The 25,812-nt window shown below is 41.7% G+C and overlaps 1 protein-coding gene and 1 long non-coding RNA gene across 8 annotated transcripts in view; one reads left to right on the plus strand and one right to left on the minus strand.

The window, feature by feature from the left end:
- Positions 1-4,625, minus strand: part of Trim42 (tripartite motif containing 42) — a 19,973-nt gene extending 15,348 nt beyond the window's left edge. The window contains exons 1-2 of one of the 3 annotated variants that reach the window (XM_006975157.3): positions 4,068-4,625; positions 1-672 (exon numbers count right to left, since the gene is read on the minus strand). The exon at positions 1-672 is cut by the window's left edge and continues 26 nt beyond it. In XM_006975157.3, coding sequence (XP_006975219.1) covers positions 1-672; positions 4,068-4,408 — 1,013 coding nt within the window. In that variant the 5' untranslated portion in view covers positions 4,409-4,625. The remainder of the gene's footprint in view (positions 673-4,067) is intronic. The other 2 variants (XM_042281466.2, XM_076576875.1) reach the window with 2 other exon arrangements.
- Positions 4,626-4,683: 58 nt separating this feature from the next.
- The window catches only part of LOC121830949 (uncharacterized), a 44,002-nt gene continuing 22,873 nt past the window's right edge, over positions 4,684-25,812 (plus strand). Inside the window, exons 1-3 of one of the 5 annotated variants that reach the window (XR_013052893.1) lie at positions 4,684-4,895; positions 19,266-19,346; positions 20,616-20,833. This is a non-coding gene — a long non-coding RNA (uncharacterized LOC121830949). Of the gene's footprint in view, positions 4,896-6,753; positions 6,974-19,265; positions 19,347-20,615; positions 20,834-25,812 lie in introns of all 5 variants that reach the window. The other 4 variants (XR_013052894.1, XR_013052895.1, XR_013052892.1 and 1 more) reach the window with 4 other exon arrangements.

The raw sequence follows: 25,812 nt of genomic DNA on the forward strand, positions 1-25,812 counted from the left end.
AAGAGGGCTGCAGACCTCTCGGAACAGGCGTCTATGAGGCTGACCGTGTCATGGCCATTGTGGAAAGCGATCTTGCAGAAGGTGCAGAGCAGCTGGTTGTCACTGCGGCAGTATTCATTGATGCGGCTGGACGGGTGGTGGATGCAGATCTTCTCGTCCTGGTCCTCGGCGCTGGTGTCCACGAAGACGTGGTCCTGCATGGCCACATCCGAGTGGAAGGCCTTGAGGCAGTCGTTGCACAGGTTGAGGCGGCAGGTGACACAGCGCTTGTAGGCGATGCGACGGCTGCGGCACACTTGGCAGAGGATGGGCCCCGAGGACCGGTCAAAGCGCCACTTGAGGTAGCCGTGCTCCTGCATGTAGCGCTTGGTGAGGCGCCCGCGCAGATAGTTTTCTGGAAGGTGCATCTGGTTGCTGTAGGGCATGCAGTGTGAGCGGTTGCACATCGGGCAGATGAGGATGAAGAAGTTCTCCGTGACCTCGGCATGCTTTTGCAGCTGCCGCAAGCACTTCTCGCACAGGCTGTGGTTGCAGGGCAGCATGAAGGAGTGCAGGCGCAGCCGGTTGCATAAGGGGCAGGAGAGGTGACTCACCAAGTGGCTGTTGGTGGACATGGACTTTGGCTCCTCCAGCTGAGTCTCGCTGCTCCCGATGCGGAGGGCGGTCTTGGAGCTGAAAGGAAAAGCACGCACAGGCTTCAGGAACACACTCAAGAATTCCAGAAGGATCTATCCAGAGAGGTGGCCCATTGGAATGGTGATGAAATGGCTCTTGCTGAGTGCCTGGCTTCTTGGCTTGCCTCCACTCTCTTAGTAAAAAAACTCAGCGAGGCATTTGGTACCTGCTACTGGTACCCATGCCATAGCATTTTAAAAGATGGTTAAGACCGAATTTAACGCTTGTTTGCACTGAGTACATTCCTGGGTCCAGCCAGAGTCCTGAAGTGCCCTCCTGCTAATTTTAATTTTGAGGGAAAGAAAAACAACAGAGCTGTAGCAGTGTGGTGTAGTCAGCTGGGCCTGGATGTTCCGCTGCATATTAGTAACACCACAGAACATCAGCAGGAGACAGGGCCACAGTGAGTTTGATGGATCAGAGCAGAAGTAATACCACTGCGTGATGCTGGAACTCAGACCAGAACGTTGTCCAAACCACAAAAATGACCTCCCACCCACCCATGCAGGGGAATGTGAGTGATTACACCTGCTCTTTCTCTTTCCAGAAGCAGATTCAGGCTTCACATGTTCTAGCTGCCTTCTAAACAAGAATAAGAGAACCAACAGATTGACTCTATTCCCACTAACAAGATCCCAAGTCCTGTCTTGGCCTATGCTACCTTCTTACCCAGGTATCTCACACTGGCCTGAATCAATAAATCCAGTCTTGCCCAATTACAGGCATGCTTTTAGTGGCTGTGCCTGGAAGGCGGTGCTGTTACCATTACTGTTGTATATGGAATGGGACATAGGGGCAGTGCCATTACCGTTACTGTTGTGTATGGGATGGGACATAGGAAGGTAGTAAATGGCCTTTCTAAGACAGCAAGAGACAGTCTCTGAACTGAGACTAGCACCCCCGAGAGCTGACTTTCAGACCATCAGTGATACACAAGGGTCTGCCCTGGGAAATGTACACATGATGGGGCATGGAACTTTTAGAGTTGCCCATTTTTAGAGAGGTTCTTAATCTCTTTTGTGCTCCGTTTCCCCAACTGTAAATCAAAGATCACAGGACTTCCTTGGGAGTCTATAAAGTGTACATAAGAGGATCCATCATAAGTGTGCGTATGGTCCCCATAATCACTCTCCTATGCATTCACCAGCTGATGTCCACAGTCAAAGAGGAAACCACAATAGGAGGAATTAGCAGTCAAGCCCATGCAAGCCCATGCATGCATCTGTTGTGAGTTGAGGGTCTTTATTTGTCTAACATCTGAGGTCGGCTTCATGTATTCAATTGCAAGAACTACAAATGGTGGGAGGCTATGCTTGTGGAGTTCAAGTGCATGCTCTGAGGAGCTGCAGCCAGCATAAAAGCAGTTTAGGGACATAAGTGACTTGGCTGTGGGAATGGAGATGCAAGCTGATGCACAATTTGTGGCTATTCCATCACTTCCCTGTTCACAGAAAGGTCCTGGTCTTGGTGTTGAGCTGTGTTCTCTTCTGTCCTAGCCTTGCTGATCTCCCTTTGTCTCCTTCTCCTCTTTCTTGGCCAAGGAACCTGTGCCTCCAAGCACTGACAGCCAAAGGTGCTTCCCAAGCCTACTGCCCCAGGGTGGCCCTGCGTTACAGGGTGCCCCAGTATATTCTTAGGCACCCAGACAGCTGGCTCGTCCCTGAGGACTTGGATGCTGAGATCCAGGCTTGCAGCCTCACTGTCTTCAGCCTTGTTTCCTTTCTGCTCCCCAGCCTCCTGCTTGGTCCCAGAAGGGTCACCTGGAGTCACAAGTCAGTTGTACTTGTGGTAGCTGGATGGGCTTCTTTGATAAAAAAAAGATAAGACTCAGAATGAGTATATAATAAATGGAGAGAGCATAAGAGACCAGCAAGAGGGGGAGAGAGAAGGGGGATACTGTGTGAAGAGTGAGCAGGACTAAGAGACGCCTGTTAATGGCCCCAGGAAGTGTATTACTTGTGAGAAAGGGAGCGAGGGAAAGATTAACACCGAGAAGGCGAGGTTAGACCAGAGTGAGGGAGGAATGAGGATGCTGTGCAGGATTGGGAGGGAAGGGGTTCAGAAGCCAGGGGAGCAGATTGGAAGGCAAGTGGCAGTGCATCACAGCTGGCTCCCTGGCACTTGCAGAGCATCTCTGCCCACCCTCAGACAGACTGAAGCCCCCCAGATAGGCTTCTGGGTCCCTAGGTTCTAAGTCGAAGCAGGCACTAAGCCCAGTGGGTTTGCCTACCTGCGGAAATGCCCGCCATGGCTTCCCTGCATGGCTCCCTCCCTCCTAAGTGCTGACCTGTTCTCACATCTGCCTTCTAAGCCTCCAGGTCCCACCCTCAACTCCACCAGATGCGTCCCATTAGAATCACCTGACTGGGATAGAGCTCTTACAGTTTTGAAGCCCAAGTTGTACCCCAATATCAGTGAAAAATAGAACGTCGAGGGGTGGAGACCAAACAGTGTTTTTAATGTCTCCAAGGGGATTTCAATGCACTTCTGACTTTGGGGACCACTGATGCCTAAGGCATTTGTCTAAAGCACTGATTTCAGGCCCCCTCCCTGCCACCTTACAGGACCGAGCCGTGATCATCCCTCCTACGAGAAATCTCCTCTTGCTCCTGAGTTCCCTGACATGGGGGTTGCTACCTTACTGAGTGGTTGAGAATCTGAGTGTCAGAACTTTGGATGGGAAAGAAGGGGTGGCCAGCAGTTCATGGTACCTCTGTAGGTAATTAGGGTCAAAAGTGGCCCCTAGAAGTTCTTACTCTTCAGGTAAATGTTGCAGTTTATAGGAGGGAGATGAATAACAGTTTGTAATTTTTTTTTTGTCATATAACAGGCTGCAGAGCACATACTGTATCGTGGTCTCCATTTTGTAATATGACATTTTTAAAGAATAGGACCATTGACCTAGCTCTGGATTCAAGTTATGACTTGTTCTCTTCCTAGCTGTGTGGTTCTGGGCAACTTAGTATTTCCCTGCTAAATATTGTCCTGATCCCATGGGCACAGGGCGAGGGAGAGGAATGGTTATATAAACAGTGGCTAGCAAAGTTGCTTACCAGCAAGTATCCGCTCTCCCTTGTTTGCGAGATGAAGAGCATTTGGGGTCAAAGGGTGCTCTGTGCATTCACACAGATGATGGAATTTGGGTTTGGGACTTGGGGGTCTATACCACCAGTGGACATTTAGTATGCACTTAACTGCTACAAAATGACCATTGTTTTGTTGTTGTTGTTTTTGTTTTGTTTTTTTGGTTTTTTTTTTTTCCAGGTAGAGTGCACTCTAGGAAGCACTGGCTGGCCTGTTCTGGGGGTCCCCACAGCTGGCTTGAGTTAGTGTCCCAGGTTTTCTTTCCTGTCTTTGCCAGAGTAACCACCCAGCGGATGGCCAGCACTTACGAGGTGCGGATGCTCCGCAGGCGGCCCCGTTTGAACGTGATGGTGGCGTTCCGGCAGCAGCGGCTCTCGTAGTAGTAGCATTTCATGTTGGTGTTGGTTGTGCAGCAGTACTTACAGTTGGGGTCATTGGCCCAGGAGCAGCAGCACCAGTGGCAATTGGGGTTCTCCGCGCAGGTGCAGTGGCAGAATTGGCAGTTGCGCTCGTCCTTGTAGGGGCAGGGGAAGCAGGTGCAGTTCCGCTCCGAGGTGAAGATGAACTTGCAACACAGACAGGAGAAGAGCCGAGGACAGCATCTCTGCCAGGTGCAGCATGGAGAACACACACACATAGCCGTCTCCATGACTCTGGGATCCTTGGCACTAGGCCTCCGGAGCTTGGACAACTTCCTCTACCGGATTCTTGAGGTGACTTCCTTCCCCAGAGGGATCCCTGCCACCTCTAGTAAGGCTGGCAGTTCGGGAGTTGTGGCCGGAAGTTGGCCAGGTTAGGAGGCTGTCGCAGGTGGTGTCCCTCCTAGGAAGCTTCTGGGCTGGCTTGACCTCTTTCAGCCTGTGGACATTTGCTTATGTCATAATCCCTGACTCCCACCATGCCTTAACATGCTCAGTAGGTAGGAGGAAGGCACCCAGGGGCAGGCTCCAGTCTGGGAGTGCCTACTGGGTGTTTTCCATGCCACCAACCCAGGATGTGAGTGCATACCAACGCCACAGGAATGGTGGCACCCTGAACCTCCTGGAGACCTTAGCTGTCATTTGTCACCTTTCAAGTTCTCACATAGATTTCAGGTGTGATTTTTTTCCTTGGTCGGTGCTTTTCCTGATATTTGGGTAAGTTGACGTCGATGTTTGTCTTTATTGGCTGAAAGACTGGGGTATGACTAATTAGAAATGCAGATTGACACGATGTTCCTCTTCCATCAACAGAACTCTTTGAGAAGCAGAGCACAGCATTTACAAATAACAGCAGCATCACAGTCACTAGTTGGAGAGGAAATCGAAGGGACAGAGAGAGAGACACAGGTTCACTCAGGCCAGTCCTCCTTTCAGTGGTCCCTGCTCATATTCATGAGGCTTTATGCTTAAATCACTCATGGATTTGGGACTCGGGCTTTGTGTCTTCTCCTCTGTACCCCGCCTCACCCCCGCCCCCACCTCACCATATCCCTTTATCAAGAGGCTAAGGCACATAATCATCAGCTACTCTGCCAGGGTGTACTCGGAGCCCCAGAAACAGGGCCCTGTATATTAGGAGGAATTTGCTTTCCTCTTCCTGAAGCTTGCAGCGATGAAAGGGGCCGAGACTTCCTGGCCGCACCGTCCTAGAACAGGAACACCGTCTCATTACATTTCCAAAATACTGCAGGAGTGAGAGCTGAATTTGGCTGCAGGAGTTTTAGTGAATAATTTATTATCTCTTCCCATGATTATCACCTTTGTAAAGAACATTCACTGAGTGCTAACTGGGCCAGCCTCACATGGAGTTTAGATCTCTGCAATCGATAATCCTAAATCCTAGGGTGAGTGCTTTACATTTTGGTAGATAATACTAAATTATTACTCCAAAGCATACTCCAGATTACACCAACACTAGGAATAGGCACATGACACCTCCGCCGTGTTTGCCCAAATTCAGTTTTATCAAGCTGCCCTACCCTGGGGACAGAGATGTGAGTTCCATGCACAGACATTTCAATGTTGGTCTCTATAAGGCATCCTTTCCCCCCCCCCCTCTCTTTAAAAACATCAAGTTGTAATTTACTTACCATTAAAGTGAACAAGTCAATACCTTTTGGCATATTCATTAAATTGGGCAAATATTACCATTATCTAACCCTGAAACATGTCTGTCACACCCAAAGACACCCATTAGAAGTCATTTCCTCCTCCACTCCCCCACCCTCATTGACCAATTATAAAGATTATCAAATGAAGGTAGCTCCCTAATTCTTTTTATGTGACCAAAATGAATTCATTAAACCCAAACTGACAGAAACGCAGTTGAGGAAAGGCAAACTGGAGGCCATCTAATTTAATGCTACACAAATGAAAGCTTTGAGGGAAGTATTCAGCAGATTGCAATAACACATTTAAAAAGTCATGCAACTTACCTTTGGTCATTTGTTCTAATAGAATTCTCCTCACAATCATTTGAGTCACCTGCATGTGTGCAGAAGAGGCATTTGGCCTCTTGATATGAGTATTTGTATTAAAAACACCAAATATGGGAGCTGGAGAAGTGGCTCAGAGGTTAAGAGCACTGGCTGCTCTTCCAGAGGTCCTGAGTTCAGTTCCCAGCAACCACATGGTGGCTCATAACCATCTGTAAGGGGATCAGATGCCCTCTTCTGGTATGGATGAAAACAAACCACTTATATACATAAAATAAACAAATATATAAAAAAAAAACCCACCAAGTACTATGGGAGTTTATGTATAGTTACTTTTTAAAAAAAGATAAAGTCTTGCTGAGTGGCCCAGGCTAACACAGAACTCATGACAATTCTCTTGCCTCAGCTTCCCAGTGGGTGGTATTACAAACATGTACCACCTTTCCTGATTTACAATTGACTTCTTAATATAATGAAGTTTAAATATTTCAGCCTCAAAGCCAGCATGATTTGTCAGAAAACACCAGGGGGTTCCTGGGAAATGTAAGATAAAAATCAGTGATACCTAATATCCACAGCTACTCATCCTGATTTTGGGAGTTCTTCACAGCAACCCAAGTGGGAACTAGAGCTTGCAGAAAAACAACTAGGGAAGGAAGAGAAAGGCACCACAGGAAGAGCAAAATCAGACAGGCCACACTACGTCAGATGGAAATACTGCAGGAGCAAGGGAAAACCACAGATAACGCAGTCTACAGAACCAGAGGAAAACATCTGCAAAACATCTGTATCTCTAAGGTATAAGAAACTTCTACAGCTTAATAGCAAAAAGCCACATAACCTTTTAAGAAAGACAATTCTCCATCCCAAACAGATGTGTCTCCAAAGAAGACATCCAGTCTGTTAGTATATGAGGAGGTGCTGAGTATCACTAATCATCAGGGAAATATGAATCAAACCCACAAGGACATAGGATATTTCTGCAATACAGACAAATGCATATGTATTGATCAAGTCAGCATATTTAATGTTTCCTTCTTAATACTTAGTGTTTGCAGCCTCTTCTGCCCCTCCCCCATGGGATACATGCTAGGTCACTGGACTAGGACTCTACTTTGCCAGTTCTTCTGTAGAACACTAGAACCTATTCCTTCTATTGTCTTTTATTTTTATTATTTTTAAAAATTGTTTATTTATGTGTGTGGGTGTTTCTCCTGCATGTATGTATGTGCACCATATGTGTGCCTGGGACCTGCAGAGGGTGTCGTATCCCTTAGAACTGGAATTATGGATGGTTGTGAGCCACCCTGTGGGTGCTAGGAATTGAACCTAAGTCCTCTGTAAGAACAAGGGTAACCACTGATCCATCTCCCCAGCCTTCTCCTTCCCCTCCTTCTCTTCCTCTCCTTCCTCCTTCTCTCCCTCCTCCTTTTAAACTCATCATCCACTCTCTCTCTACCTTCTCTCCTACACCCTATCTTCTAGTAATCATGGTTCCATATTCAGATTGATTTTTTTTATTATTCATGTATGAGGGAGACTATGAAGTATCAGTCTTTCTGTGTCTAGATTTTACTTGATATAATATTCTCCTATTCTATTAATTATGCTGCAGATATAGAATACAGTTCTTTTAATGGATGAATAATATTCCATTGGGCATATAAGTTGCCACATTTTCTTTATCTTACTGATGGGCATCTAGGTTGATTTATATCTTAGCAAATCATGAATTATTTAAAAATAAACATGGGACATGCTTTCTTTGATAAGATTTTACATCATTTAAATTTATATCTAGAACAGTGGTTCTCAACCTGTGGGTTGCAACTCCTTTGGGGTTGCAGATCAGATATTTATATTAAAATTCATAACAGTTGCAAAATTATAGTTATGAAGTAGCAACAAAATGATTTTATGGTTGGAGGTCACCACAACATGAGGAATTGTATTAAAGGGTCACAGCATCAGGAAGGTTGAGAACCACTAATCTAGAAGAACAATAGTTGAGTTGTGTGATAGTTTTTTTTTTTTTAAAGAACCTCCATGTTACTCACTTAATAACTGTTTTATTTAGCTTTCCTACCAACTGTTAGTTGTAGATGTAACCAACCGTCTTATTAAATAAGAAACACAGAAACAATGTAAAAGAGAAAGCCGAGAAGTCAGAGCTCAGAGCTAAAATCTCACCCTTCTTCCTGCTGTCCCAGCTTCGCGAAAAGAGACCTACTTCCTGTCGGTTCGTTTTTTTATAGTATGTTGTTCTGCCTTCTCATTGGTTGTAAACCCACACACATGACTGCCTCATCACTGTCTGAATGTACAGCCCCCTAGGTCTTAAAGGCATATGTCTCCAATGCTGACTGTATCCCTGAACACACAGAGATCTTATGGGATTAAAGGCGTGTGCCACCACCGCCACACTCTTGCTATGGCTCTAATAGCTCTGACCCTGAACACACAGATATCTATGGGATTAAAGGCGTGTGCCACCACCGCCACACTCTTGCTATGGCTCTAATAGCTCTGACCCCCAGACAACTTTATTTATTAACATACAATCAAAATAATATTTCAGTACAATTAGATTACCACCACATTTCCCCTTTTCTATTTTAATAAAAAGAAAAAGAAAGCAAAAGGTTATAACTAACAAAAGAAAAACTATATACAAAAGTACAATAACTATATACAACATATACAAGTAATAAATACCTAAACAGGTATTTGACAAATCAGAGAAAATAATTCCATTATCTATCCTATTTTGGTAAATCCAAGATATATCTAATGCACTTTCTATCCTAATTAATTTTCAACTATAACTAACTAATCTTCAACCATAACTAACTAATCTTCAACTCCCTCAGAGACCCAAGAAGGAAATAATATTAGCTAACAAAAATAAAAACAGGAAGTGCATGCAAGCAACTTCCAAAAAATTTTTGTGAGTTGACAGAAACAGCCAGCTGCCTGGGCAGTCACCTGAGGTTTCTCCGCAGTGTTGGGGCATCATCTTCAGCCTATAGGCTTAGTGTATCTGACAGACTCATTTGTGAAGTAGGATGTACACAAGGTCAACAGTTCAACCTCACATTGGGTGAGAGCAGTCCACGTACCAGAAACACCTGAATTCCACTAGTGTCCTGTCATAATTCAGGATTTTAAATTCTGGAAATTGTTGACAGTTTTTTAATTCAGCTGTCCATTCTTCTTGGCTGTGTATATATGGCTTCATCTCAGCATCCCCTTCTTCTCCACATCCCTCTATTAAATGCCAGTCTACTTTTGAGAGGCATGAGCTTTCAGCTGCTGTTCCATTGTACAACAGAATCCATCGGCCCTCTGCCTGTTAAGCTGCCTTCGAAGAAAAGGGCACTGTACCTTTTCCGGATGCGAAGGCCACTTCAGGGATGGGGCCATATTGTCCTGGCCTCAGAAGATGCCTTTTGATAAAGCCATAACCACACTTGTTTTGGCAAGGATCAGTAGTCCCTTGTTTCGTGATCTGTCTGTCCATTTTGTCCTGTTGATTCGAGGATACTTTGTTGTCCAGTGGCTAACTTTTGCCAGAATGAAAGTTGACTCCATATGCAGTTTCTTCAATGCCCATATTTTCTCTAAAGTAGATTGGTACTGCCAGGAGCCGACATGTCTCAAAAAAGAAAAATTTTCTAAGTTATTAAAACATTTTAAATGCCATATTCTGTAGATCTCTGAAGGGTTTGAAGATGACCTGTCTAAAACATCTCTGCTCAATTTTTAAAACATATCTAATATGACTACAAGTTCTATGATAATGTCTAACTACTAGCTTTCATTTCTTTATATCCTAATAGTTGATAATAATAACATTCAAGGATCAGAAATTTGCATTACATTGTTAAATGGATGGAATAAATACAATTAGAAATATACATATAGCATTTTCTAACAATATCAGTTTCAAATTTGTGTACAATATAATAAAACAATTCAATCCAATGTAAAGTATTTAAAACTAGTAATTGTCTTTTTCTTTTCTTTCTTTCTCTTTTTTTTTAATTTTAAACAAGAACCTTAAATCTAATCTCCTTTGCTTAGCCTTTTTCCTAACCCTTGACAATAACTTGTAACCAACCCCCCTAAATACTGAAAATTATCCCAGACCCAAAACCCATTAAAAAGACCAAAAAACCACCCGCCCCACACCACCTCTTTGGGAATGTGGGCGTCGTATTCTTAAAATTGCTTCCTGCTGGGTATGGGCGAAGTTTTCTTTATCCTGAAAGAAAAATTTTAGGCTAATTGTCAAATTCAAGGAGAGGTAACTATATCCTTTATTATCCAGTCTGTGTATAATGCCAAAGTTCAGGGTTTATCTCAAGTCCTTATTCAAGTAGTCTTTGAGACTGGATCATCTCAGCTAGTCATCTCAAAATTGCTCTGAGCACCTTGTAGTTCAAAGCTGATCTGTGGATGATGTTTGTCAGCTTAATGATATTATTATTGTCCACGTGGAATTGTTGTTGTTGTGGGGCCCCATCTTCTTTCTGGAGACTTCAGTTGATGTTAGGCCTGGCCATGATTTCCTGCAGAAAACTGATAAGAGACTCGAACACAAAAACATATATATGCAGCTAGCCTTTTTTCTAGAATTAGTTAGTACTCTATGTGACCATTCATATCTTAACAAAGTTTAAAATGTATATATATATATTAATCTTGTAAATTTTGATATAAAATTTATACTTTGAGAAAAGTTTAAAGAATCAGAATAGAATCAAAGAGTTGAGATTAGTAATAGAATAGTCCCTTAATTAATTTGGCTTTTGTCCTGTACCATAGCAGAAGATGGCTCTTATTCTGGCATGATACAGGGAGTTTGCATTTACCTTTTAACAGCATGCTTGATTTTAAAGAAGGAGAGAGCCATTCTCCAACTCCAAAGTCAGCTTTAAATTTTAATTGAACTGGGACTGTTAGAAGACCAATAGTGTTAAATCTTTAGAGAAAAGCAGAAACAAACATTTAGGAAGACATAAAATTTTTTTAGATAATATATACCCATACACCGTTTCACTCTGTTTCTTGGGATAGATGATTTGTCACTTTTCTTCAGTTGTCTTATTTGTCCAGTGTTCTTCAGATTCCTTAACCTTCATTCTCCTAAAAGACAAAAACAAAAACCTTTCCCCAAGACTAATTTTGGGGATGTTTCCTTTTGACAAGTTATTATCTGATTAAATGAAAAGGCATGTGTTATTGATACCAGTTAGTTTAAATTGGATGTTCATGTTGGTTGATGAACTATCACCTCCTCAATTAAGAGGTCTGTCTTGTTCAAATCGAACCTTTATCAATTTTGATGGTACCCACAGCTTATCTTCTCCTGTAGAAACAAAAGCAAAACCTCGTCCCCAATGTAATACATACCCTGGTTTCCATTCTGAGGTCAGCACATCCTTAAAGTATATAGGCTGATTTAATTCTGTAGTTTTTTCTATTATCCAATGTCTCTCTGCAGCTGTTGTTCCTTTCTCATTGGCATTCAGAAAATTCAAAGTTAGAAGAGCATTATGCAGTCTATTTCTGGGGGTTTTTGTTACCCATTTCTGTTTATTTAGCATATCCTTTAGAGTTCTGTTTGATCTTTCTATAACTGCTTGACCTGTAGGATTATGTGGTATGCCTGTAATATGCTTTATATTGTAATAAGCAAAAAACTGTTTCATTTTAACAGAGACATATGATGGAGCATTGTCAGTTTTGATTTGTGCAGGTATACCCATGATGGCCATAACTTCTAGCAAATGAGTGATTACAGAATCAGCTTTTTCAGAACTCAAAGCAGTTGCCCATTGAAATCCTGAATAAGTATCGATAGTGTGGTGTACATATTTCAGTTTTCCAAATTCTGCAAAGTGAAACACGTCCATCTGCCAGATCTCATTTCTCTGAGTACCCTTTGGGTTACATCCTGCTGGTAATGGCGTCTGATTGTAGAAGGAACAAGTAGGACATTTCTTTACTATTTCTTTGGCTTGTTGCCAGGTTATGGAAAAATCCTTTTTTAAACCTTTACTATTGACGTGATGTTTTTTATGAAATTCTGAGGCCTCCAGCACATTTCCTATCAATAATTTATCAATCTCATCATTGCCTTGTGCTAGAGGGCCTGGCAGACCAGTATGGGATCAAATGTGAGTTATATATAAAGGATGATTCCTTTTCCTGATTGTATCTTGTAATTGAATAAATAGTGAAGTTAATTCTGAAGCATCAGGGATAAATTCTGCAGTCTCAATATGTAACACCACTCTTTCAGCATACTGAGAGTCAGTTACTATGTTGAGAGGTTCTGAAAAATCCATTAATACCAACAGAATAGCATACAATTCTGATTTTTGAACTGAATTATACGGACTTTGAACCACTTTACTTAAATTTTCTGATTTGTAACCTGCCTTTCCTTCTTTGTTGGCATCTGTATAAAATGTACGAACTCCAGATATGGGTTTTTGCCGTACAATTCGAGGCAAGATCCAATCAGCTCTCTTTATAAGATCAATTCTATTGCTTTTGGGATATTTGCTGTTAATTTCTCCCAAAAAATTACTGCAAGCTCTTTGCCAAGGTTCACTTTCTGTCCATAATTTTTCAATGTCCTCCTTAGTTAATGGTACGACAATTTCTGCTGGGTCTATGCCTGCTAATTGACGAAGTCTCAGTTTTCCTTTGTAAATCAAGTCAGAGATTTTTTCCACATAAGTTTTTAATTTTTTATTTGGTTTATTTGGTAAAAATATCCATTCCAATATAATATCTTCCCTCTGCATTAATATTCCAGTAGGAGAACGCCTAGAAGGTAAAATAACCAAAATGCAATCCAGCTTTGGATCAATACGATTCACGTGTCCTTCATGCACTTTCTTTTCTACCAAGGCCAATTCTTTCTCAGCTTCAGGTGATAATTCTCTTGGACTATTTAAGTCCTTGTCACCTTCTAAGGTTTTGAACAAATTAGTCAGTTCATCATTTTTTACCCCAACAATAGTTCGTAGATGAGAAATATCTCCAAATAATCTTTGAAAGTCATTAAGAGTCTGTAGTCTATCTCTCCGAATTTGCACCTTTTGGGGTCTAATTTTTTGTAGCTCTATTTTATATCCTAAATAATTAATAGAATCTCCTCTTTGTATCTTTTCAGGAGCAATTTGTAATCCCCAGCAAGGCAAAATTTTCTTTACTTCTTCAAATATTATTTCTAAAGCATTTGAGTCAGCTAGTAAAATATCATCCATATAATGATAAATTATAGATTTAGGAAATTTTTTACGTATCACTTCCAATGGTTGCTGTACAAAATATTGGCACAGAGTTGGGCTATTCAACATTCCCTGTGGGAGGACCCTCCATTGAAATCTTTTAACCGGTTGAGAATTATTATAAGTAGGCACTGTAAAAGCAAATCTTTCTTTGTCTTTTTTTTGTAAGGGTATTGAAAAGAAACAGTCTTTTAAATCAATAACTATGAGAGGCCATCCTTTTGGTAACAGAGTAGGCAAAGGCATCCCAGATTGTAGAGAGCCCATTGGCTGAATTATTTTCTTAATTGCTCTAAGGTCTGTTACCATTCTCCATTTACCAGATTTCTTTTTAATAACAAATACAGGAGAATTCCAAGGGCTGGTTGATTCTTCAATATGCTGAGCATTTAACTGTTCTTCTACCAGCTCTTCTAAAGCCTGGAGTTTCTCTGTTGTTAAAGGCCATTGCTGGACCCATACAGGCTTGTCTGTTAACCATTTTAAAGGTAGAGCTGTTGGTGTCTTTGGAAGATCATCAGTTATTGTGCCCTGTTCTTGTATAATATGGATGGCTGGTGACCACTCATTAGAACAATATCTTCTAATATTTCTCTCAGTAACATGTGCTAGTTTATGATTTGTTTCTGAGATTGGAGGGATGTTAATCTGAGTATTCCATTGTTGCAACAAGTCTCGACCCCACAGGTTCATAGTTATGTTAGCCACATATGGTTTTAATTTTCCTCTCTGTCCTTCTGGACCTATACATTCGAGCCATCTTGCACTCTGTTTCACCTGAGATAATGTCCCAATTCCTAACAGTTGAACGTTTACCTCCTGAAGAGGCCAAGTTGGATGCCAAAATTCTGGTGCAATTATGGTAACGTCCGCACCTGTGTCTACCAGACCAGACAACAAAACACCATTTATTTTTATTGTTAATTTTGGTCTTTGTTCATTAATAGAAGTTTGCCAAAAAATTTTCTTTATGTTTTCTCCTGAATTTTCTATTCTCTCTGTTTCATCATCCTGACCAGCATGATTTATTCCAATAGGCATTTGGTTATTTAATCGCTCTCCAGAGCAGGCATTTCCTCTATGGCTGCAGGAAAGGTTTGAACTGGATTTGCACTGGGGGCCTGCCTGAGGCCCCTCTGGGAGTTTCCCGAAGACTGAGGCAAAGGATTACCCTGTCTGTCCTTTGTTGATCTACATTCGTTGGTCCAGTGTTTTCCCTTACCACACCTTCTGCATACTCCAGAAGGAAGGGGCATTCTGTTGCCATTGTTCCTTGAAGAAACATTGTTTCTGGGAATGACCTGGCTACAGTCCCTTTTCAAATGTCCTTGCTTTCCACATCCAAAACATCTAACACTCCTCAAACCTTTTGAAATTACTTCTCCTACCCATGTATCATCATGTTCATCAGCTTCAACATTAATTGTTTCTCTAATCCAATCTTCCATAGGTGTAGATCTTGCCCTTAATGGCCTGATTATTCTTTTGCATGCTGCATTCGCATTCTCAAAGGCCAAAGATTCAATTATTGCCTTACTAGCTTCTGAATCCGAGACCATTCTCTTTACTGCTGAAGCCAGTCTTTGTAAAAAATCTGTAAAAGACTCTTTTGGGCCTTGCATCACCTTTGTAAATGACTCAGATTTTTTTCCTGGTTCCTCAACTCTGTCCCATGCATTCAAGGCTGCCGTTCGACATAAAATTAGGGTTTGGACATCATATAAACATTGTGTTTGTGCTGAAGCATATTGGCCTTTGCCCATAAGCTGATCCTGGCAAACTTGTATTCCTTTATCCCTCCATTGTTTTTCTATGTTTTTAGCCTCCTCCTTAAACCAAGTCAGAAATTGAAGTCTCTGGCTGGGTTCCAGAACACCTTGTGCAAGGTCCCGCCAGTCCTGTGGTACTATCCTATTATATGTTGACCAAGTGTTTAACATTTGCTTTACATATGGGGAATGCATGCCATAAGATACTATTGCCTCCTTAAACCTTTTTAAATCCAACATTTCAATTGGAGCCCAAGTATTTTGTGTAGCCATTTGATCAGGCATCTGCTGTACGGTTACAGGATAAATTAAGGGTGACTGTGTGAAAACAGGCTTTCTTTCTGCAACCTTATGATCCCGACTTGAAACAACTTCACTGTTAATTTCTTCTGTCTGAATTTTTACAGGTTTAACAAGTTCTTCTAAAGCTGTTATCCTGGCACTTAAATTGACTATCTTTTTAAATATTAAAATGTGGATTATTATAGTGATAAGGTGCATAATTCCACCAATACTAATATTATATAGTTGTTCCATTGCCAGACTGCCTAAAATTTCGAACAAAAACCAATTTTCTTCCAATGTACACATAAAACCCATTTGTTTTTTAATGTGGAAAAAAATTCTCTTTTAGATAGTTTCCTTTAAAATATCTGATATGTTATGACTTACCAAATCTGCGTAGAACAGTAGAAATTCGAGGGGACTTTCAAAGCAGCCACCTAGTGTCCCAGGTGTAAATCCAGAGAGAGAGAGAGAGAGAGAGAGAGAGAGAGAGAGAGAGAGGAAAGAGAGAACGCACAAGAAAGCGTAGCCGGCTAAAGCTTAAATGCAGCCACGTGTTCCCTCTTGTGCCGAGTCAAGGCTTGGGTCTGGCTTCCTTAAGCTCCGACCACGTGTGTTGGCTTTACAGGCAGGGCCCTGTTCGGCAGGGCAGGTCTGAGTTGTTTGTAGCACCGGCTTTAGGCAAGCTGCTCACAGACCTAGGCCCTGGCTAGAAGTTGCTACCCGGACTAGGAAGCCGGCAGCTCAGACTAGGAAGCCGGCAGCTCGGACTAGGACGCCGGCAGCTCAGACTAAGACGCCGGCCGCTTCCTGCCGCTTCCTCCGCCGCCTGCCACCGCCTGCCGCCCTTGCGGGAAAGCGGACCTGCCGTCAAGCCAAGCGGTTTTTAATGGATTCTTGTCACGTTGGGTGCCAGATGTAGATGTAACCAACCGTCTTATTAGATAAGAAACACAGAAACAATGTAAAAGAGAAAGCCGAGAAGTCAGAGCTCAGAGCTAAAATCTCACCCTTCTTCCTGCTGTCCCAGCTTCGCGAAAAGAGACCTACTTCCTGTCGGTTCGTTTTTTTATAGTATGTTGTTCTGCCTTCTCATTGGTTGTAAACCCACACACATGACTGCCTCGTCACTGTCTGAATGTACAGCCCCCTAGGTCTTAAAGGCATATGTCTCCAATGCTGACTGTATCCCTGAACACACAGAGATCTTATGGGATTAAAGGCGTGTGCCACCACCGCCACACTCTTGCTATGGCTCTAATAGCTCTGACCCTGAACACACAGATATCTATGGGATTAAAGGCGTGTGCCACCACCGCCACACTCTTGCTATGGCTCTAATAGCTCTGACCCCCAGACAACTTTATTTATTAACATACAATCAAAATAATATTTCAGTACAATTAGATTACCACCACAGTTAGTGAGTTTTATTTTCTCATTATTCTTCCTAGCAATTTATCAGTTTTTTTCTTTTCAGGTAACAGTTGTTCTAATTGGGGTTAGATGGTAGCTCATTGCGGTTTTGATTTATGTTTCTCTCATAGCCAATGACATTGAGTGTTTTTCATAGATTTGGTGACCATTTGAACTTCTTCTCTTAACATATGTTTGCTTATCTCCTTTGTCCATTCTAAATTGGATTACCTGTCTTGGCTACTGAGTTGCTTGCGTTCCTTATATATTCGGGGTATTAATCCTTTGTTATTTGAATAGTTTGCAAAAACGTATCAACATGTCGATTTTCTCTACAATCTTGATCATTTCCCCTGCTGTGTGGAATCTTTATAGTTTGATTTAATCCTCTTTGCATATTTTTAGATTTGTTTTTTATGCTTTAGGGGCCGTAGACAAAACAAAACACACAATCCTGTGAACAGAACACTGTCTTCCCTCTGTCTGGAAGCACTTCCCCTACGCTTCCGTTAAATACTTTCATGCCTTATATTTATGGATTTGATCCCTTTTAGCTTAATTTCCCCTAGAAGGCGAGAATAGAGGCCAAGCTTCAGTCTTTTGCATTTGAATATCCAGTTTCTCATCATAGTACTATCTGTAACAGCATAAAACCAAAATGAAACATAAATGACTGTGGACAGAGATGGATCAAATAATATCAACCACCATGATGTCTGGCTGAGCTGTTAGGAGAACAAGAGACCCTTGCCTGCTGGAAACTGATCCCTGAGATATACTATTCAGTGAAATAGCAGTGTGGAGATGGTGTATGGAACCACCATTCATTTCAGGAAAAGCCTGGAGTCTTTGATTTATATTTTATATGCTATGTAAAGATAAACTAAGTTAGATTTATGAGAGTAAAGGAGCAAAATGGAAGGGGCTATGTATCTTAGTTTATAGAATTAATTTTAAAGCAATTTAAATATCTTTTTGCATAATTATAAACCAAAGTAAAATACAAATAACACATTGAAACAAGTAAATTTAACTATAAGTTGAGTTCTGTATAGGAGGAATTATTTCAAATCAAAAGGAACGGTGCATCAGCACAGTCATTTGACCAGACCCTCTTTGAATTTTATCCTTTAACTTGTAACTAACACAAAACAAAAGAGAAAATAGATCTTTGATTCTTTATTAATCACCCAGGTTTTGGTGGTGATCATATTGTTATGAAAGGGTTGAATGCACACTGAACAATCATGTAAATGAGAGCTTGTGCTGTCATAAAGAAAGAAAGGACACATAGACAGGTGGCAGATACAATCAAGAAAACCCAGCTACACTGATCTGAATTGGAAATACCAGTACCAACCCATGCCATATTGTTTGAAAATAAAAATTAGCCTCATTTTTTAAGCTAGTTTCCAGTTGTGCTTTGTTGTCTTTGGAGCCTTTGCTTAGCTGTGGTGATTTGTTAATGAATGAGCTGGAAACATTCTCTTAAAAATAGTGCTGACTCTGGCCACAGAAGAGTCCCAAGGACCACGACTTACCCAATAGTAATAGACACTTTTGTTCCCCAGATTACGGTCCCTGGATATCACCGAGAGGAAGCTGGGCTTTATGGAAGAATGGGTGACTTTAGATCTGGGCAAGCACACAGTAAACATGGATCTACATCTTATAACACTTAAAAGTCCCCTCAGAGCTAGTTTCATTTTGGTAGAGCACACAATGGGGGTGGAGGGGTGGGGCAGCAAGCTAGTATGGCCAGGGCAAGTGACAGCTCAGGAGGGAAGGAACGAGACCCCAGGGAGTGAGTGTAGTGGTGCTGAGGTGTGATGCCATGGACCTGAGTAGGACTGAGGCACCCAGTTCCTCCACTAACCTGGAGAGCCAGCTATTCACAGATCAGCTGACTATTTTGAGAACTTGCTTGCAGTGAGGAGAAGCATCCTCATCTAAGATTATGCCCCTCTTCAGATAGCTTCCCTGATTACAGTGGGACAATTTTAAAGGATTATCCCAGTTGCCAAAGAGGTCCTGTTGGATTGGCTGAGGTTGATAACTTTGATTATATTGCAATTTGTCTTTTATTCCTGCTGAGTCCTATTTACTTCAGTCCCTATGGTGGTCTGAATGAGAAATGTCTCCCATAGCTCCGGTATTTGAATATTTGGTCTTCTGTTGACCACGTAGTGTGACGTTATGGAACTTTTAGGAAGTAGTCTTTCTGAAGGAAGTGCCTCACTGAGTGCAGATCTTATGGGATTCTAGTCTTGCCAAATCTAGATGACTCTCTCTGCTTTGTGTTTGCTGGTGAAGGTGTGATGCCTCAGCTTCCTGATTCTGCCACCTGTGTCCATGCCTTCCTTCCCTGCCATGGTGGATGCTCTCTCTGTAACTGTAAGCCCAAATAAACTCTTTCTTTTGTAAGTTGCTTTTGGTAATGGTATTTTATCACACCACAAAAAGTAACCAATGCAGTCCCAAGACTAGTTGCCAGTCAACCACTTTTGTGCAAACCTGCATCTCAGAGTCTGTTCTTTGTGGAACCTGGATGAAGGAAACAGGTTTGGGAGCACCTGGTATTGGTGAAATTATTAAGGCTACTCCACGTAGTTAAAAGGAAGATTTATTTAATGGGTAACTTACAAATGAAGGGATAGGTAGGTCATGGGGTTTGGGGAAGGTTATCACAGTCCAGCAGTGTTCTCTGGAGCTCTGCTCGGTCAATCTCCACTGTCAAGGGTCCAGGAACAGAGAGCATGCTGGCCCATCCAGATCTCTAGTCTCCAGGTGCCTCCTTTGGCCCGGCCTTGTAGGTGTGACAGTTGCTGAAGCCTCAGTGGGGGTTGGAACTTCCAGATCAAGGCTGGAATGGCTACCCACTACACCTGGTTTGGAGTTCCACTTCCCATAAGACCCAGCACCTTCATTTTGTCCCATGAGAACAGCTTCTACTATGGGACATGGCCTGTATTCACAGCTCTAACTATGGACTCCCACGAGGAATTCAGTTTATTCACTGTCCTCCTAGACCAGGTAGTTTATTATTTGAGGTCATTTTTATCATGAGCAGTGTTGCCAGGTAACAAGCTGACTGTCCACCTTTATTAGTTTCCAGGGGAACGGAGCTGGATAGTTAACCCAAGGTCGTGTTTCCACAGAGACAGAGAATGTGTTTTGTTAACCATTTATTCACATTTTAAAAGCCAAGAATTCATACAGATAACTTTAGGTAAACAAAAATGCCAATACCCCTTATTTAGTGGCTATTAGGAAACAAACTCATTATTTTGAAGCCTGGTAAATAAAGGGAAGGGATAGTTTATCCAGACTTTCTCATGTATACTGTGCCTGAGGATAATGAATAATCTGATAAAGGGGATTTTTTTTTAAATAGAACTATTCCAGCTAATAAAGGAAGGACAGAATTAAGCTATCATCCAGTTGCAGCTTCTAATGAAAAGATGAATCTAGGCCTTAATCTTCCACAACTGCTAATAGCACCAGAGGGAGACAACTTGATGTTCTGTGCCTCTGATGGGAGCTCACAGCATGACTTACAGAAAATTCCAACCCAAATGTGACCAGGCTTCTAGTTCTTAATATTAACTGTCAGGGATCAAAGATTATGCTAAATGAGACTGTGATACTATTTCCCAAATCTAGACTATGGAAACTGTATGAGACAAATGAGCCAATTTCTTCAAAGAAGACAGTGACAGAGAGGAGAGGAAGAGGAGAGAGAAGAGTGATGAAAAACAGATAAATGGAGAGACCAGGATTTATATCTAAAAGAAATCTCGATGGTGAGGCCTGAACATCAAGCAACTGCATCATGACTGTATTTGGACTTATTTGAACAGCCTGTAAAAATGATGAGTCAGGTGAGGGAAATTTGAAATCGACTGAAGATTATACAATACAAAAAAGATTATTGATGTTTAGCTGTAGCAATAAATTGAGTATGCCTTACCCAGAATGCTTGAAATCAGAAGAGTTCTAGAGTTGATTTTAAAAAATGGAATATTTACACACACATATCATATAAATTTGTGTATGTATGTTTCCTATATGTATGTATGTATGTGTGTACCTTGGGGGTGGAAACCGAGCCTAAAAACAAAACTGATTTATTTTATATACATCTTCTGCATATAGCCTGATGGTAATTTCATTCAGTATTTTGACATTTTGTGCATGAAACAAAGTTTTATGGTGTGTGAATTTCTACTTGTGTTATCACATTGGTGTTGGAAACACTTCTGAGTTGTAGAGCATGTCCGAGTTCTGAGAATTTGGATTAGGGATGCTCTCTCAGTCTGTTGTTTGTATTACGGTTATTTGATGTGCACTCTCAAGTTTTAGAGGTAGAGACAGATGAAATCACAGATGAAATGGTAAAATAATTTGTTTTTCTCTAAAATAATCTACACTATGGGGAAATGAGTATAGAATTAAATAGGATTAGTTATGCATTTACAAACACTGAAACTGGGAATTGGCTTGTCAGCTTAGTAGTCTCTTTTCTTCACTGTTACAAGTTTGAACATTCCTTTTGAAATGACTAGAAGCATGGATAGATTTACATTTTAGTACAATAATCTCAAGAAAATCTACTCATAGATATCAACTTCATTTTTTTGGCTCTTACTATTTGTCTTAGCTGTGAAAGAGGCACTATGACCATGGCCACTCTTATAAAGGAAAACATTTGATTGGGGGTTGGCTCACAATTCAGAGGTTTAGTCCGTTGTCATTTTTGGCAGGAAGCATGGCAGCACACAGGCCGACATGGTGCTGAAGAGAGGCTGAGAGTTCTACAGCTGGATTCTCAGGAAGCAGGCAGGAAGAGTGAGCCACTGGGCCTAGGTTGAGCTTCTAAACCTTCAAAGTCCCCACCTGTCTCCCCATCCCCACCACTTCCTCAAAAAAGGCCACACCCACTCCAATAAGACCACACCTCCCAACAGTGCCACTCCCTGTGAGCCTTTGGGGGCCATTTTCATTCAAACCACCACACTGTGGTATATATTTGTGAACAAAATAGGCCTTACTGTAATACACAGGAGGAGATGGACAAGAGACATTGGAAAGCTAGAGAATTTGTGTCTTCTATGGCTACTCTGGCTATTCGGTGGCTTAAATAGAAATACGTTCCTCGTAATTCTGTGTAAGGGCAAAGACATGAGTTTATACATAGACCAGAAGTCTCAGGTCAAGGTAGTGGCAAGGCCATGCTCCCTATGAAGCTCCAGGGAAATATTTGGTCCAAGCTCCTTGTTTTCTAATAATTTATTAATTTTTAGTAAGTATTCAAAACAATGACAAGTGTATCATTATACTTTTCTTCTAGTTTGCTCTGCTCCCTCGCTGTCTTTCCCAGTGATTTATGCTCTCTGCCTGACTGGTGTTGTTTTCCTCAAACAGTCTACTCTTCTGTTTTCATATTTCATGTCTCCTATCATCCTTTCTTTCCTACCATGCTCTTAAAATCTCTTCCTCCCCTCTCAGGATCCATATGTATATATTTAATTATACATTTTGTATATGGTAGATATTCATCTACCACATACATTTATCTTTAAATACAATATATGTTTTTCTGAGCTTGGATGGACATGGCTCATTCAAATACTGCATTGTGTGTGTGTGTGTGTGTGTGTGTGTGTGTGTGTGTGTGTGTGTGCACATATGTGTTTGATGTGTGTATGTGTGTGGACATGCACATGAGGGTCAGAGGACAACTTAGGAGCTTGTTCTCTCCCTCTATCTTTATGTGGGTTCCAGGGATCACCTTTAGGTTGCTGGCCCTTTGAGTTGGTGGTTTGAATCCAAATGTCCTCCATAGGCTCAGGCACTTGAATGCTTGATCTGCAGTTGGTGGCACTGTTTGGGGAGGATGCAGAACCTTTAGGAGGCAGAGCCTTGCTGGAGGAAGTACATCATTGGGGGCTGGGCTTGGTGGGTTTAGAGCCTTGCCTTACTTCTAGTTTGCTTCCTCTGGCTTGTGTTTGAGGTTAAAGATGTGACCTTGCAGCTTCTTGCTCTGGCTACCTGCAGCTACGCCTCCCTCACCATTGGACTTCCCTTCTAGAACCATAATCCAAAATAAGCCTTTTCTTCCTAAGCAGCTTTTGGTCTTGATGTTTTAATCACACCAATGAAAAGTAATCAGCATAGACACAAATAATACATTAAAAATATTTATTTATTTTATTTTGTGTGTACAAATGTTTTCTCTGCATGTATGTAAGCACACCATATGTCTGGTGCCTGCAGAGGGCAGAACAGGGCATTGAGTCCCCTGAAGATAGATTTATAGAAGGCTTTGAGGCACTGTGTGGGTGCTGGGAACTGAACTTTGGTCCTCTGCAAGACTAGCAAGTGCTCTCAACTGATGAGCCATCTCTCCATGCCCCAAAAAAATAAATTAAAAAGTTAATAAATATGTAATAAAACAATATATATATATATATATATATATATATATATATATATATATATATATATATATATGTTGAACAACACCCCAAAGTCACTTGCATATGCACATGTGTGCCTTCATGAACACACACAATTAAATAAATAAAAGGAAAATGAAATCTGATGATAAAAATAGAAACAGTAAATTTTAGTATAGACAGAAGAAAATAATAAGAAAAATGGATCAAAAGTTCCTGTGGTTAAGATCCTGGCTTGGAGATAGTTCTCTCTAGTCCATGTAGCAGTCACTGCCGGTTCCCTCCTGTGATCCCAGTGGTATGATTAATGTCTCGATTGCAGCAGCAAGTCCTTCTCTGCCTCAAGCAGGGTGTTAGTGAGTGGTGAGTTCATCTAGGCTGGAGGTCTCTAGTCTGTGTACCTGAGAATCTGCCAGGTGTCCAAGCCACAGTGCATATATATTAGGGATATCCCCAAATGTATGGAACAACCACATTGCTCAGATCTGCTTTGGGCAAGTGGGGTATTTGTCACTATTAACCTTGGCAATCTCAGAACTGGCTATTTCTACAAATCTCATTGACCACAGTGCCTTCCACTCTCCATCACAGCCCATGGGCCCCTTCTCAAACTTCTCATTGACTCCTTGCAGCTTTTTTTCCCCCTGTGGTCTCATCAACCTATCCAATGCAAGGCACAGTGCTCATGGGGACCCTGAATTGTGATCATTCCTGCTTTCTGCTTCCCAGAGTGTGGTGGTATTCTAATTGTACTGAAATGTGATTTTGATTGTATGTTAATAAATAAAGTTGCCCGGGGGTCAGAGCTATTAGAGCCATAGCAAGAGTGTGGCGGTGGTGGCACACGCCTTTAATCCCATAGATATCTGTGTGTTCAGGGATATAGCCAGCATTGGAGACATATGCCTTTAAGACCTAGGGGGCTGTACATTCAGACATTGACGAGGCACTCACGTGTTTGGGTTTACAACCAATGAGAAGGTAGAACAAAATACTTTAAATAGACGAACAGACAGGAAATAGAAGCCTCATTCGAGAAGCTGGGACACCGCAGGTGGAAGGGTGAGATTTTGGCTCTGAGCTCTGACCTCTCGGCTTTCTCTTTTGCATTGTTTCTGTGTTTCTTATTTAATAAGACGGTTGGTTACATCTATACCAGAGCACTTTAGTTCCCAAGGACTGGACCCTGGGCAAGATGGCTCTTGGTTGCTGCACTCTGGGACTGCTGAGTTGAATTCCTCTACAGTTTGCTTGGCATACAGATGGAGTCTCTCTAAAACCAAGTTCCTAAAGTGTGTTTAAAACTTGTAGGAAGAACAGGCTTGCCCAGCTGTTAGAACTGCTGGCCCATAGACTTTTATTGGTGATGACGTCATCAGTTCACCTAATGTGGTCAGCCTGTGCTGTGAATTGGTTTCTGCTCTTCTCTGGGTTGTCCTTCAAACCCTCCTGCTGTGTCCAGCCTCCCCCACTTCTCTGTTGGTTGCCAAAGTTCTTCCTCACATTTCTGCTTTCAATATGAATTTTCCTCTGCTGTTGACTCTCTTCTCACCCACAGAGTCAAGTAATAGATGTTGAATGTCTAAAGAACCCGGGGTTTCTGAGGTTAGGAGATGCTAAGTGGAAGAACTCTTAGATATCCCTGCTCATCCCTCCATCCCATTACCTAGTTAATACAAGATAAATTCTATCCATGGTTTGTATAGAGAGGTTTATATATAAGGGTTTATACATAGGGAGTAAGATGGTTTATCTTTATTGACAATCTTTTTGGATTTGGAAACACGTAGGGAACATGTGTTTGGCTATGTCATCGAGGGTGTTTCTAGAAGGCTTAACTGAGAAGGGGAGACTCACTCTGAATGTAGACACACCATCCTCTAGGCTGAAGTCCTAGACTTCATAAAAAGGTGGAGAAGGAGGAAGTCCGTCTCTGCTTTCTCGTCAGCCAAGAGACATTCCTGGTGACGCACTGTGAGCTGCCTGTGGCTGAGTCTCCTCCACTGTGATCTTCTGTCTCCCCTGGACTCTGAACTCACACAAACCTTTCTCCTCATGTTGCTTTTTGTCAGGTATTTGGCTGCCATGATGAAAAAATAACCAGTACTGAGGCTTATCATATGGTTAAAAATTGCCTTAAATGATTCCTCTGATTTAGTTAAATTTCCATATATGAAGTTTTCTATTTGCAAGTTTTTTAAGTAACAAAATTCATTAAAAATTCTTCTCACCTGAGATATTTTAAATCTCCTAAAACCAAGCCATGAACCACTAACAGGAAAGCTGTAGATCCCTTTCTCCTGGTGTCACCGAATAGACATCCCAGTGTCATCAGGTAATGGCGATGATGACACCAATTCTTGTTTATTGAGTTAGACTTGCCCTGGCTCAGGATCCTGCCT

This window comes from Peromyscus maniculatus, chromosome 7 (genome assembly GCF_049852395.1).
Source record: "Peromyscus maniculatus bairdii isolate BWxNUB_F1_BW_parent chromosome 7, HU_Pman_BW_mat_3.1, whole genome shotgun sequence".
In the NCBI taxonomy this organism is placed as follows: Eukaryota; Metazoa; Chordata; class Mammalia; order Rodentia; family Cricetidae; genus Peromyscus; species Peromyscus maniculatus.